Source organism: Nannobrachium achirus (assembly GCF_963921795.1).
Source record: "Nannobrachium achirus genome assembly, chromosome: 4".
Lineage (NCBI taxonomy): Eukaryota > Metazoa > Chordata > Actinopteri > Myctophiformes > Myctophidae > Nannobrachium > Nannobrachium achirus.
The window spans coordinates 17295576-17311893 of record NC_137813.1 but is presented as its reverse complement, the minus strand read 5'-3'; the positions used below and the strand labels follow the sequence as shown (position 1 = coordinate 17311893).

Genomic DNA, 16318 nt, shown 5'->3' with positions numbered 1-16318 from the left:
CGTCGTTTATTGTTCTCCAGAGACAACGTTGCCAATGCAGTTGATTGGTTATGCAAAAAGTTTAAAAAAGCATGCACGTCCAAAAGATAAACATGTGATGCTATATAGAATATGTTTAAATAGAAAATAGTGTCAGCAGCCTGAATAATGCTCCAATAGTTAACAGTCATTTTGTCTTTTATGTTTTATCATCATAAGGGCTTGTTTGATATGTGAAGTGTAGTGACCGGAAGAGAGACTAGGGTAGTGACATGCCTCAAATATGTTATACATATATATTTAAGTTGCTACCACCATGGTGCCATTTCAACAGTCTTATTGCCTCAGAATAAATTGGTTTCTAGCACAGTAACACCCCTCCCTCTTCCAATATTCATTGCGGGACAAAAGTGTCTGTCAAGACACTTAAAGCAAGTCTACAAATTAAGCTAAGTTAGTAAGCATGCACATGGGCATTTTGTCATTTTTCCCTAATGTCAACGCAGCACATAATCAAAACAAGGTTCGTATTGGGACACACACTACGCAACAGCGCTGTTTCCTTACCAAGTATTCCCACGGCGACATAAGCCAGGATGGCAAGAATGAAGAGTATGCAGCACACGATATCAGTACAGCCCCTGGAATACAGAGAACAGGATGCCGGTGATGAAATTTCACAATTAACAAAACATAGAAGACAGCTATGTGACAGCGCCGAACAATACCAAACCGCCAACTCACCTGTTATGTAGCGGACCCTTGAAGGCGGGATCATATTTCCTTGGTTCACCTACAAACACAGACACAAACAGAATTATCTTTAAGCTTTAAGCATGCAGCTTGCACCGTGCTACTGTAGACAATGAGTCATTGATGAGAGCTCTGACTCCGAGTAATCAAACGGTTTTACACAGCAGCAGATGGTTTCAGTGGTGTAAAGTAACTACGTACATTTACTCAAGTACTGTACTGTACAAACCGGTATTTTGACTTTATTGGAGTATTTCTAGTTTGCAATACTTTTACTTCTACTCCACTACATCTTAGAGGACAATATTGTACTTTTACTCACTACATTGAACACTTTAGTTACTTTGTAGATGTTGATTATTATTACAAAACACATCAACCATTTCAGCCACACATATCGCCACGCGATGCAACACATTGTAGACCTGCTATTTTCAAAATACTTTTTGACAATGAGTACTTTGTACTTTTTGTTACTTTGACGCCAATGATTTTGAATTCCGGAGCAGTTTTACATTGCAGTATTGACACTATTTTCTTTTTATGAAGTATTTTTTTCCACCACTGCAAATTTTAAGGGTTGATGAACTAAGGGTGCCCACACACCAAAATACCTATGAGAGTGGAATCCGCACTCCACCAATGCATTTCAATGAGAATGTTGCGTTTTTTGCAGAAATCCTCTACTGGCATGAAACTGCTCCATTCTCAATGAAATGCATTGGCAGAATGCGGATTCCACTCTCATAGGTACTTTGGTGTGTGGGCACCCTAAGGGTGGATTCAACCTCTGTCCTCACATTCTCCCCTACAGGCAGAAGTAGACACGCCTAGAAACCTGAGAAATTCCACCCTGGTGACTCCTCTACCATGCAGAATGCACTTGCCAAGGCCACAAGAGGGGGTAAAGATAACACCTGCCACAAAACTATATCATATCATATTAATTGGAAAACTTTAGGGTTGCTAGTACAATATGTCAAGACCATGAATGTCAGACTATATAGACCAGGGGTCTTCAACAGGGGGTCCGGGACCCCTAAGGGGTCCGGGACCCCTAGGGGGTCCTCAGAGTCACTACAGGGGGAACTCCAAATCGGCAAAGACGTTTGGTGTAGAGGGGAAACAGAGCAGACTAAGTACAGAGTGAACAGTCAAGTTTATTAAGTATTGAAGGTTCAAGTGGTTAAATATCTGAAAACACAAATTTACATGAATCCAAAATACACCGATTGTGCTGTCAAATAATGAAACTATATGGAATCTATAAACAGGTTGTGTGGGTCCCTGCTTCATCTATTTCTAAACTAAAGGGTCCTTGGCCTGAAAACATTGAAGACCCCTGCATAGACCAAGTTATCACCACATATTTCTTTCAAACACACCAAAGTATAAGCTTGTATATATGTTTGTAATTTCAATTTGATGTTCAGCTAAAATGCAAGGAATAATGACAGACTGACATAGCAAATCCTGGGGGAAGTAACACTTCTCTCAGTAACAAAGCCCTCTGTCTGACAATAGCACCACCAACAAAGCCATGCCAACCTGCAAAGTGGAACATCAATATTTCAATTTGCTGTGTGCGTGTGTGTGTGTGTGTGTGTGTGTGTGTGTGTGTGTGTGTGTGTGTGTGTGTGTGTGTGTGTGTGTGTGTGTGTGTGTGTGTGTGTGTGTGTGTGTCCACTTTTTCTCTCCTCAAGCACTCAATCAAGACATGTGACTCCAAAGGAGGTGAGGCCAGTTCAGCATCATGTTCTGATACGATTCAGTGAGTCTCATACATTCAGACAAAAGCAGGTTATTCAAAGTCAGAGTGTGCAGAGCATAGTGACTGAGGAGGAGAGATACAGTAAGACTGTAAATACCACCCAGCACAACAGAACCATGAAATCCACATCCTCCTGACGCACAAACCACCGGGTCTAGACCGAGGAGTATAAGGTTCTCAGTGGCGTCTCGGCTCATTAATAATGTATGTGGACAGGATACTAATGCTGCTACATGCATTTACCAAGACAAAGCTCTCTCTGACAGATATACATCCACCAAACACAGGTTCCAATTAGAGGGAATAATCAGTGTTAGAACCAGGCTCAATAATGAGCTTGACTTTTTTGATGGCATAGGTATCTGCAGTTTGATTTGTAACCACTTTCAACCCGGAGTCCCTAATTTGGTCATATCCTTTTTGAAAGATGTTCAATAGGGCTTGTGGAGTTGTGATGAAATAAAATACATTTGTTTGTCTTGTTTTTTGCTTATACATACAAAAATGTGCGTCAAAAAAACATCTGTAATCGGCAGCCGAGAAGCCAAACCACCTCCCATAGAAAGGAGGTGACATTCACAGGCGACATTTCTCCCTTTTCTCCTTTGTAGGCCTACATACAGTGTTTTATATTTGTTTATTGAATAGCCTAAATGTCTGACCTTAACAGCATGAGGTACCTCATGCTGTTTACATTTCTGACAAATAAAGTATTGAATAAATCAATCTAAAATGAGGATCAGTCCCAAGAATCAAGCACTCGCCAGGCTATAATGTGGTGTTGATTTGAATCAGAATTATGACACTGAGGCGCCCTTTGCAGTATGGCAACAAAACATAGTTGAACTAAGCTAGGTTTATTGTTTACCAAGCAACAAGATAAGGGTTGTTCTACAATACAATGCATCCCAAGGACTACCTCGGGGTGGGAAGCCGAATAAGGTACAAATCTACAACAATATTCGCCAGTACACATCTTTATAATAAAATAAGTGTTGATTTTATTCCCACATGTTCCAAAGTATTAGCCAGCCTGTAGCGGTGACATTTATCTAAGATAAAATGTTGATAACGAAATAGCTGCAATCCTACACACCTCTACTGTCAACAACAGCACCAGCAAAGATACATAGCACACAGCTTGTAGACTTAATATTTATACCGTATACGAATATGAACTCATCTTGAATGTTTTCAATTTCACTTGTATAAAATATTCATGCGTATAAACTGTATTTAAGTCAGACAAAAAACTAAAACAAGCTTGTAGAATCTAGAAACGTTACACTCAAGGAGCACAAAACTTTATGGGAGTATGGTGCAGCATATGATGACAATGTTTTGGGGTTGCGCTCACGCGTGAAAAGGCATGGGGCAAATGTGTGCTAAGGGCTATGATAAAGGCCTAAAGGATACCGACTTGTGCCCGTTGTTTGTACAGTGCCAACCCCTGTACAAACATAATGAAACACAAATCAGCCATCAAATTTGAACGGGCGGTTGATGTGGTGTTGTGATGCTGTTAATTTGAGTTGGCACAGACCAAGATTCTGATCGATTCTTTCCCAAAAATGTGAAAGTCCTATGATGTCTATGACATCTGACATCATACCCTTATATGCCACACTTCTGTTAGTGTGGTACAGTATGTGGCCAATGTGGCCTCCATATATGGGCATTCCCATATGAAGTCCTGTTAGATATGGGCTTAATATTGACGACATCAGGGAACTCTATATATTGGCATAAAAGGGATTCTGTTAGTGTGAGATCACAGTGAAGCCAGAGTGTGATGTCAGAGCGGCAAACCCATTCTGTTAAATGGTAAATGGTGCATTTATATAGCGCTTTCATCCAAGGCGCTTTACAGAGATTGTGCATTACATTCACCCATTCACACACACATTCATACACCGGTGGCGGAGGAAACCATGCAAGGCACCAACCTACTCACCGGGAGCAACTAGGGGTTCAGAGTCTTGCTCAAGGACTCTTCGACATTAACTCAGGGGGAGCCCGGATTCAAACTGGGAACCCTGCGGGTACCCTTCGTTCTCTGATAACGGTTTCTCTACCCCTGAGCTATGCCTATGCCGCCCCTGTTAAGAGTGGTTCCCCTGACATCACAGTGATGTCAGAGCATGATGTCAGAGCGACAAACCCATAGACCGTAAAAAAGTGTACATGTCCAGACAGATGGACGGACGTCTACGGACAAACTGTGGCGGTTCTGATAGTAAACTGATGTCACATGTGATGTCACAGTGATGTGTCAGGGGAACCACAGTGTCAGGCGTTAGAGACAGACAGACAGAGATACGGTCAAGCTGTGACCGTTCACATACTAAACTGCGACCTATGGTTGCAATAAAAATAAAAATAAAAATCTGAAAATATTGTTTTGAACAGAGAAAAACTAAAACAGGAAGCAAACTGTCAACCGGCTAGAACCTTGCAGATCAAACAGCAGTCAGCACTCTTGACCACATGCAACTTGCGTATGGTGCAAACCACATGCAACTTGCCTGCTTGGTGCAATCACACACATGGCAAGTCCCTTCCTTCCTGGCTACCACCACAACTGTCTTACTTCCAAGTGATTAGAAAAGTGATGCATTTGTTAAAGGACCGCTTCACTTCATGTTTAACGGCCTATCTTCATATAATTGGTCCTCACACTAATCTGACTGTATCTCTCAGATGAGGGCTGTGGACAGTTCAGAAACCTGCCCAGGGGTGTTCTGCCACATTATGGGCCCCTCTGGGGACAAGGATTCACTTTGGGCCCCCAATGAATGTTCTTCATAGGGGGAGGGGCTTTAGAACCCCACCAAAATTTGATGAATTGAGTAAAAAGGACCCCAATGGAAGTTGAACAGTACTTTCCTGTGTTTCCTTTTTTGAACTGCTAAAATCAATCAATATTGCGCTCCCCAAAACTGACTGGAAAATGTAAATGTTTAAATTAAAATGTTATCATATTTTTTCCCCTGTGACTTAACATTCCAAACACAGGTGTATGAATATGTCAACATAAAATATTTAAAAAAAAATGCTACAATTTCAAATTTGCACATGGACAAGCTCTCACTCCAAGTAGGCTACAGAAGCTCTCAGTGCCTCTCACACTCATTCAAGCCAGTCTGCCTCAGGCTACGCTGACTTTAAAAGGAACATACTTCTCTGTGCGACTGATTTTAAAGGTATCTACTATCTATCTAACACCTTGAGCTTACAAAAACTCATTTTCTGCAGTGGGAAAGTAAAGCTCCACTTGAGCCGTTGAGCAAGGTGCAGTTCCTAGGCTTTAAATAAAACTACAACAATGCTAAGTTCTGAAGTCAACATAAAGTGCAGTCAGACGGGTATGTAGCTCATAGTTACCATGCTTTCCGTAATAACCTCCCTCCTCCGGCATCTTCACAATCCTTTCTAGGTCACACTGACTGTTCTCTGTTCTGCTGACGAGGACAGTGAGTGTTGGGGAGTTAAAACAACCGTTGAGTCTTTCCTCCTAATTCACACACACCCTTCCTCTTCTATTGTTGGCTTCAGTTTGGGGCTACTGTCCACTCATGTTTAGTAGGCTATCTCTGACTCTGACCAAATGAAGAGGGAGGGAGAGAGGGAGGGAACACACAGGTAAAACCTGCTCGACCAGTCAGAGTGTGAATGGCGGTGCCCTGGCTGCAACAGGAGAGGAGAGGCTCTGCTGTGAAATCTCCTCCACCTGTTTCATTCTCTCTCTCTCTCTCTCTCTCTCTCTCTCCAGTCTCCTCCCCCGTTGGTGGAAAAGGTAACTCACATATGTTATACTTAAAGGAGTAGTTCACCCCCCAAATGACTTTTGTTTCCCTATTGATTAGTCACACCATGGAGACTTGAGTTCAATAATATTTTTTTGTATTTGTTGCATTCCTAAGACAAAAAAAAAATTATAGTACATTTTTCCCCATTGATTCTGAATGGGGACCCAAATAAGGGATGGATTGGGGACCCAAAAGCATTTGGGTCAGATTCAATGGGGGTACATTTAGGGTCAAGGGTCAAGTAAATTTACCCCATTGATTCTCAAACAAATGCTTTTGGGTCCCCATCTAGGCCCATGCATTTGGGTCCCCATGCCCATTTCTTTTGTCTTAGGAATGCGACAAATACAAAAAAAGTATTATTGAACTCAAGTCTCCTGGTGTGACTAATCAATAGAAAAAAAGTCATTTTGGGGTGAACTACTCCTTTAAGTAAAAGTATCAAATACTGCAACATAGAAATATCCAGGGAATTCAAAACTCGAGAAAACTGTTTGACACCCCTAGGGTGAAGTGGTTAATGTGTAGTGTACTCTCTCTCTCTCTCTCTCTCTCTCTCTCTCTCTCTCTCTCTCTCTCTCTCTCTCTCTCTCTCTCCACCCCCTTCTTTCTCTTCTCTCTCTCCCATATAGCAGATTTGGTCTCATCTTACTCCCCCCTTTCTCTTCTCCAATCTGCCCTCTCTTTCTTTTGTTTCTCCCCGGACAGGTAGGCTGCTAAACTGAACTGGCCAAACAGGCACGCAGGCTGACGCAGCTCACGTATAAGCGGGGGAGGGGGTCGAGAGACGGACGTGTAGACACTAGTTTGACACGGACAGGCGACCCCAACCTATTTCAGGGAGAGAGAAAGAGAGAGACAGACAGATAGAGAGAGACAGAGAGACCCCTTTCAATTGTACATATTTTATTTTGATTGTATTATGTTGATTGATTATACTGTAGCCTACTGTGTACACTTCTGCTTTGGCAATTGTAGACCTATGTTTTCTTATACCAATAAAGCCCTTTGAATGTAATTGAATTGATAGATAGAGAGAGAGAGAGAGAGAGCTATGTTACACACCTATGTTTATGTCCTTATTTTAGTAGGCATATGGCCTATGGTTTAACTGTAGGCCTACAGTAGTAGTTTGTTTTTATTGCAGCCTTGATTTGTAAACACAACAGGTATGTTTCCTTTGAGAATAAATCCCCATTTAATTGCATTGGGAGAAAAAGAATGTTGGCTATTTGGTCGAATACCAGTCACTGTTATCAGAAACATGTGTTAGATAGAAGGTGGGAGGGTTTAGATGACATTCAGCCAGGTGTGCACTGTGCAGTCTATCTCAACTGCTGTGGACGCCAAGGAACACAATGGCTATTTGACTCTCAAATTAACCCATTTCATCCACTGGCAGAACGCCCAAACAACAAGTTTTGTTCATTGACTGTGTATAGCCTATAAAGACTCTAACAGAGTCCAGGGTGAAGAGCTATTCACTTCACCTCGTTGTAGTTTCCTAGCTATCACCTAGGCTTTGTTATGTATATAGGTGATAGCTAGAAAACTACACTGCGGTGAAGTGAATAGCTCTTCACCCTGGACTCTGATAGAGGCTTAAGTGGGCTATACCTTTTTGGGCATGTTGTGATCACTTAGCCGTTTTCCAAGGCTGGCACGATCACCAAGTTACAGACAGTGAAAACTACCATTGCTTTTATGTCTTATTGGCTGTAAGTATAGAATAAGTCAATCATTTAACCACTTTCAACCTGGCAATGGTTGAAAGCGGTTAAATTATTGCCAGGCTGGCATCCCTATTTTGGGCAGGTTATTGTAGATCGGCTATTTTCCCATAACAAGGTACAGTAATATTCAAAGTTCAACATAAAGAATGAGCGATTATGTAATATTAAAAGTAAAGATTAATTCTGACTACCCGAGGAGAAACAATAAAGGGTAATTATATAATAATGGTTATTTTTGACCAACTCAACTGAAAAGTGGTTGCCCAGATTTGGTGTACATGTTTCAACAATTCCTGAACCAGCCAAATGCATCACTCACTTCTATGTTAATGTTGACAAAACAGGAGATGACCTCATATGGCCCAATGTCCCCTGCTCAGTAAAGCACAAGTGTTTACTGCCATCTTGTGGGCATACTGTAGTATTGCATTTTTCGCACAAATTCACAGAGGCCCCTTTTCCACCAAAATAACTTTGGTTTTAGAACTGGTTCCGTTCTAGATTCTAAAACAGGACGCATTTCCTTCAGTTTAAAGTAGAAATTGCAATTAGGCGCAGGAGTTGCCCCAGGTTTGATTCCAGAAATGTGTTGCAAAGTGTCCATTTAATGTGGAGAATTCAATTGTCAATGGCAAATTAGTTTCCCTTTTCTTATCTTTTTTAATGAAGATTTTTCACTTGCTTTTTTTAATTGTTTATATCGCATCTGCATCTTCCAACCTGTAGAATAGTCACTTCCGAACCAACTTTTAGGGTTCTTGCTACAGTAGTGACGTCAGAACTGCCTTCCTTCACTGTTGCTGCTCGCATTCATGGGAGTTCTTGGATGCGATTCATCACATTCTCTGGTAGAAAGCAATTAGAGAGCATGTGTAGCTTTCACTCAAGCAGCTCTACAAGAGGCCAGTATTCCGACAGCAGACAACCTCCCTGTGTCTATGGTCTATCTATGTGTTTCAAACTCTTTCGAAAACACGCTGTGAGGGGAACAGTGGCATTCAACTGAAACTGACTGAAACTTTCCATCCAGCCTGTTGTTATGGCTAACTGCAAAAGGGCAGGCCCATCTGCCATTGGCCTATTTTCCTCCCACAAAAACTGTGTGTGGAAAAAACAGACTACTGCTGTACTACCAAATGTAATTGTAATTACATTCACGAGTTGTTGTTGTTGTTGTTGTTGCTGCTGCATGATACTAGACATCACACACTCACCGCATTGTTCCTGTGTTGTTCATTCTTCTACATCTTCCTTTTTATTGATAAAAAGTCACTAATATTGGAAGAACACATTGTTTCTGTGGTGTAGAGAAGGAGTTATTTAAGTAATTGTTCTATTGAAAATCATATGCCAAAGATTCTTTCTGGAACCCACACAGTGAGTAGTAATGGGCGGCAGTTTTAATCTGTTAAAAGCATTCTCATTGAGGGGTCTAATCCAATTCTCAAAAACCTACACTGTGTGTGGCATTCATGCTCTGCTGCATCCACTAAAATCATTACAAAGACAAATACAATTTGGCACGCAGGTTTGTTTTTTTATTGAATTATGAGATGCCTTGCTCTTTCCCAAACAATGATTTATACAGATACATCCTAGACTCTTCTCTCTCCTGGCTCCGAGCCTGGAATAAACTCCACTTTGCAGTCAGAACGGCAAACCCCTATCCTACCTCCTATCATTCAATTCTATACATGTTGAGATAACAATATAAACTGTATTGTCACACTCAACAGTTGGGGTATGTTTCAAGACATAAGTCGCAAGAGATGCATTATTTGTAAACATTAACACAAATGGACCATTATGACTATAAATGAAAGTAAAGCGAAACAAAAAAGCTAGAAAAAATATCATGTTATTGTGAAAATGGCCGATCTACACAACACAACACGTTGTATCTTGCATCAAGTTTTCAATATAATGACATAGCCAAAATAGAGACTCCCGGTCCATGGTTGGTTGAAAATGGGTGATCTGAATGGTAACTATGTCATTGATGCTCAGGCCCGGCGGCAGGACTCAATGGCTTAGGGGGGCCATCCGTGAGTTTAAGGTTGCGATCACTAGGCAAATTAGTGTTTCGCCTTTGTTTTCGAGTATCACTGATGGGAACGGGCGGTCCGAGTGAGGAGGATGAGCCCCAGGCGTCCCCCTCGTGCCGCCGGGCTTGTTGCTGCTGTTGTTGTTGTTGTTATAGTTTAGTAACTCAGCTGACTGGCCTGATGAGTAGACCATTGTTATGAATTTAATTGCCGCTATCAATTTACTCTGTATGTCTGTCTATCTGTCTGTCTTCTATCTATCTTCTATCTATCTATTAGCTAGCACTGCATGAGGTTGCCAATGTCATTGCCAGCCAGCCAGTACAGTAGGCAGACCATAATACGATCTGGAAGCCACTTTCTGCCTCTCTCCCCCACATGTCTCTCATTACAGTAACCTCTAAGTGGGCGTGGTGGTGCTCTAATGTCCAGCTTCCTGTGTGAAACTTCAACACTACTGTATCTCAGACAGCAAAAGATACGCCAATCACACTGTGCATATTTCAGCCAAAAGAGGAAACATTTAAAATGTAATAAAAAGCTACCACCCGACACATTGTGAAGTAAATGTGGCGGATGACACATTTACTACACAAGTAAGAATAGTGTAGTCATTGTGTGACAGCAATGACTACATGGAGTTCACGTCTAGCGAGCCAAAAGGGCTGTCTGCTGGAGATAACACAACCCCTGCTGATACTGTGGCTAGGAGCAGGGGCGTCAATTGGGTATGGCAGGGGTATGCAGCTGCCATACCCTGGGTCCAGGGGGGGAGAATAAAAGTTACTTTTAAATATAAATCCATGAATGTCTTTTTGTCTATCTGCGCTGGTTATTATGTTGTTATATTACAGTAACATAACTACAAATGCAAAATTTAACTAAATGGTCACTTTAACAAGGTACTATGATTATATTCTCCATGCTTGTATTCTCCCCATCTTGACAGAATGGTATATTCCCAGGTTCCGCAGGTCAGCTGCACAGGTGCAATGCATTATTGTTAATTGTGGCACGCTTAACAACCATTTCCGGGCTGCCATATCCATGCAGCCCAAGAAACCATAGAAACCTGTGTAAAAAACTGAAAATATCCGATCTACATGCTCACAACGCCTCGCAGCATGTAATGCCTCTTTTCCTTGAGGACTCCCATCTTTGCCATACCCTAGCTTTTGCTGAACTGATGCCACTGGCTAGGAGGACTAGACTCGACTAGAGCACAGAGAACTGAAAAAAGACTGACAACTGTCCTCCGCTCTGTATTAATGAAAGGTGAACCTGGGAATGACAACACCAACAATAACCCACTGCACAGAATTAAGAAACCAACGCAAACATCCCCGTGCATTGTGTGATAAGTCAAGGATGGTAGAGTCCACTATTTTTAGTGCAATCCCTGGAAACCGAACCTTTTCTGTCTCGACAGAACACGCAGCACAGCATGTTATCAGCAGTCTGCAGTAGCGCTTCATAACGGATTCAAGAATCCATCTAATTAGCGAGGCGGTTTACTGACGACAGCAGATGAAGTAAGAAGGGGGAAACATGATCGTATTGTCCTGTCTGAAAATCATATCAAAGCGGCACCAGCGTTCATCATAACCTTTTATTAGTGCCACTACACCCTACAGTATATGCAGAGTTTTGACCCAAATGTCATAAACTTAAAGAACATGTTGTCTGGGAACACCCAATAGAACGGACGGGGCCGGCAGAAGGCCAAGAATGCACGTTTTCTCGTTAACAAGGAGTGACAGCTTTGCTGAGGAAAGGCTGCGAGATCGGCCAAGGTCAACAAGCCAATGCTACTGGTCGGGAAAAAGGAAGGCCAATGCCCTGTACAAAAATAGACAGGAAGTTCCCATGGGTCTTTAGGGGTGGCCCTGGCCCTTTAACTCACCACAGAAAGTATGCTTCACCTCTACATTCAAATTCTACCTGCCCTCAATAAGCCTTAAAGCTACAATCCAGGACTTATTTTAATTCATAAATGTTATTTTAGCAATCTTTATATGGTACAGTATGTTCATGCAATATACAGTAACTAACACATCTGCGACAGTGGCAGATAATGACTCTGATTGATTGATTGATTGATTGAATACTTTATCAGAAGTTTGCACAAAAAAAAGCACAGGAAAGTACAGTTCAATACAAGGTCTACTAAGAGGATTTAAAAAAAAAAAAGCTCTAGGAGGGCCTAGAACACATGCGCTTTGCCAATTCTGGGACATGTCTGAAAGGCCCCTGATGCAAAATCATAAGCATAATGTACTGTAGAGTGGCCACAATCAGTGTGGCTACAGCATCTTGGTGATACTATCGGAAGTCCGAAGTTCACATGGATTCTCAATATGGTGGGGAAACATAGGGCTGAGGCAAGACCCCAGGAAACCTAACCTATCAATCTGGGTGGGCCCAGATTCAGATCTGCCCTTCAGTTGCAGTGGTTGATCCACTGAGAAATGTACTAGTTGACAATGTCAGTTAAGTCATCTGAAGCAGACAGTGCAACGGAGTGGACACTAAATGTGCAGCCATCTTTATTGTAATTTGGACATAGTAACTACCTCTCTCACATCACTTCATTTATAGAGCACATTTAAAATGGCAGCATTGAACAACTAAACTACTAAAATGCCAAGAGTAAAATATAATACAAAATAAACAGGACAACATATAGACACATTGCCTTGTGGAAACAGCATCTCTCAGTCTCTGAGTTTTCAAACGTGATTTAAACACAAGCAGTGTGAGACGCTCTAACGTGGGGTGGAAGCTTGTTCCACAGTTTGGGCACTACAGCGGAAAACGATTAAGTTTCTCTATCTTGAGAGGCAATGGATATGAAACATACAGATTGTAGCTTTTAAATCTCTGGCAGCACTGACATGCCATTCAGTTTCAGAGCGTATAGGCTAAGTGGCAGATTTAAGAGCATGTTGTTTAAGTGGGTATGACTGTGTTTTGCAGGCATAATCACACATTCACATCAAAATGGAAAAGGCGAAACTGTGACTGGCACTTATTTCTGGGCCAGGGCAGGGCTGTCTGCTCAACATGACTGTAACAAGAGGACTGCAAGGTAACAAGTCAATTGAAAAAGAAAGACGGAGCAGCCCAAAATGTTAAGGTCTAATTAGAGTAGCTGAAAGAAAAAAACGAACCCTTCAATTTAGCAAACTTGATGTATGTACTGTAAAACAGAGATGAGAGAGCATTGAGATCAGGTTTTAAACCACCCTCCTAAATCGGGCTCATATACTGTAATTACCCTCTATGTACCACTGGGCATGGCTGTAGGAAGGCTCAGATCCCGGCCTGTCATTGAGGTTTCCCGACACCACAGTCTGAAATTACTCCAACATGTTAAGTAGTAGTGGATTGTGGAGTGCGTTATGCGGAGTAGCAGACACTCTCTCGTTTCTGAAATACTCAGTAGTAGAAACCCTGCAAATACAATATCTACAACAACACTGCAACACTCTCTGATTCATAGGGCACGAATTGAAACATTGATATCACGGCCAGGAAATCGAAACGGTTTAATATCACTGCATGTTCTTTGCTCTGTACCGGTATGTATCCATGCAGGAAAAGCATCATTGCAGTTCTATTTATCAGACCATCTCCTTCAGTTCACCCCCGTTGAAGGTTGCCATGAGGAGATTAAAACATGTAATGTGAAAAACATCATGACTCATCTCACATGAGGTGGACAAAAAAGATCCATCCCACACAATATCACCCCGACCCTATTCTTATGACTTTGTCTCATGGGGTCGGACACATTATGTCAGTTAAAGTAGATGACAAAGGTTAATCATAGTGTTCTTGAGGCAATAAACTTTGCGGCTGACCTCAAGCGAGTGTCACCATCGGTCAGTTCCTTGTGTCTAGATGCAATTAAGCTACTCCCTTTCATTCTTCCTGTTTGTCATCATCATCATCATCATCATCATCATCATCACTGTATTCCACTCATGTGCTTGAAAGGTACACATGTGATATATGACACTGGCCTTTTGAAAACAATGCACCTTTGTAATGTCCAGTGCAAAAGGGTCTCAAATGGGTATCAGCAACTGAAAACACAATTAGTGATCATGAGGCAGAAAAGGGGTGTGTGCACTGTGCAGAAGAGGAAAACAAGCATTAAGGATTCATTATGGCTGGGAGAGGAGAAGAGAAGAGATGAGAGGGGAGGGGAGGAGAGCAGGAGAGGAAAGCAGCTGGAGGACCATGCCAGGTCACTCCTATTTGACAACACCCTAGGCCTAGAGAGATCAGAAATGAAACTAAAGCTTAAGCTAAAATTACAAGAGTTGAGCATCATGAATGCATGCACGAGCACAAACACACCCACCCACCCACCTACACACCCACCCACACACACACACACACACACACACACACACACACACACACACACACACACACACACACACACACACACACACACACACACACACACACACACACACACACACATTCAGTGTGTGTGTGTGTGTGTGTGTGTGTGTGTGTGTGTGTGTGTGTTTATATATATATATATATATATATATATATATATATATATATTTATATATATAAGTATGACTATGTAATACTGTTTTAGGTACAAAGTTAAAACAACAAACAACATTGTATTGAAATCAACCATTGAATGCCACTGTTATGTGTAAGGCATTTTTTAATTATGCCCTATACATAGACTGATATCGTGGTTGTGTCTGAAATAACCCTGTAAAGTGTTCAGTCATTCTCCTGTCTGTCATAGCAGTCTGTGGAATGTAACAACTGCACATAAGCACAGGCTTAACTGGGACATTGTACACCCTGGCAGGCTGGCAATAGCCTACACGAGGCAATATAACTCAACTCACACATGCATGCCCATGGAAGTCATAATAGGCTATACAGTATGTGTAGTAGCTCGATCTAAAGTCCATTGCACCACTCCCAGAAGTGAACTACTCAATGTTTTTGTATGCAGCTGTCACAGTCAATTAGAAGTGGAAAATGGCATATTAGGGTTAATTTGATTCAGATTCGTTTACAGTTAGACTATATTGCACACCCAGTGAGTTACAGTTAAACTCAAAAGCAGCCATGTCAACCTCGACATGGAAAAATAGGAGGAAGACCATTTCTTACACAATCGCAATAAAAAAAAAAAGAAATGAAAGGGAAACTACTTTAGAGTGGTATTCCCAGCCGGGACAGGGGGACAGATGCAGCGAAGCCATATGGTCGATCACTTCTTGAGCTTTAAATAATTACCATATTTCGGTTTCTCCTCCAGTTCCATGGTGATCGGGTGCTGGGCTGTGTCTTCTGTTTACAAGTAAACCCCAAAAAAGGAACGCTAGACCATAATTCCCAGCTTTGATAGAGCTGCCTGCTACTGTCGTCCCGTCTGTGTCAGTAGTTGAACACTTGGCTGAAGTCCGCTCTCCAAATCTGAACTGGCTTCAAAACATTTCGAGAAATTCCTCTGGGGGGCGACTGTCGAGTACCAGCCAATCAAAATGGTTAAACCTTCGATTGACAGTATGGTTAAACCAATCCCACAACGTGGGCGGGAGTTTACGCACTCAACGGAATGCTCTCAGTAACGGGACCTTTTATTCTAAAACAGGGGAAACAGAGAGATGTAAACACAGATTGATATATACACTTTATAATTATATTGCTCATGTTTATGCAGCAATAATGATGAGATATCTAAATAGATAGATAAATAGATAGATAGATAGATAGATAGATAGATAGATAGATAGATAGATAGATAGATAGATAGATAGATAGATAGATAGATAGATAGACAGACAGACAGACAGACAGACAGACAGACACCCACCCACTTGATTGTCCATATTGAATGTGTTGTTGTTGTCACTGCAACAGCAAACAATAACCTTATATTTCAACTGTCCAGATAACATTCAAGATATTAAATATTAATGTCACCTATTCAATAATTCACAATTCAGCCAATAACAGGAGCTGACTGATTGCACTCTGTTTGACTCATGCGTTTATGGCATTATAAGGCCAGCTGCTTCTAGAAGTTCTAGCCTACATTGCCTGACCCCATTCACAACAGGATGTTATCTTGGCATGCCAAACTGTAAAATATACAATGATCGGAATGAGATTTCACTTGCAGCCAAATTATATGTGGGGGACATTCAACATTGTTTTTATTTGACTTTCCCCCCT

The 16318-nt window shown here is 41.6% G+C and overlaps 1 protein-coding gene across 1 annotated transcript in view; it reads right to left on the bottom strand.

The window, feature by feature from the left end:
- Positions 1-15528, bottom strand: part of LOC308284268 (choline transporter-like protein 2) — a 33998-nt gene extending 18470 nt beyond the window's left edge. The window contains exons 1-3 of the mRNA XM_080724842.1: positions 15377-15528; positions 724-772; positions 547-620 (exon numbers count right to left, since the gene is read on the bottom strand). Coding sequence (XP_080580968.1) covers positions 547-620; positions 724-772; positions 15377-15404 — 151 coding nt within the window. The 5' untranslated portion in view covers positions 15405-15528. The remainder of the gene's footprint in view (positions 1-546; positions 621-723; positions 773-15376) is intronic.
- Positions 15529-16318: the final 790 nt, after the last annotated feature.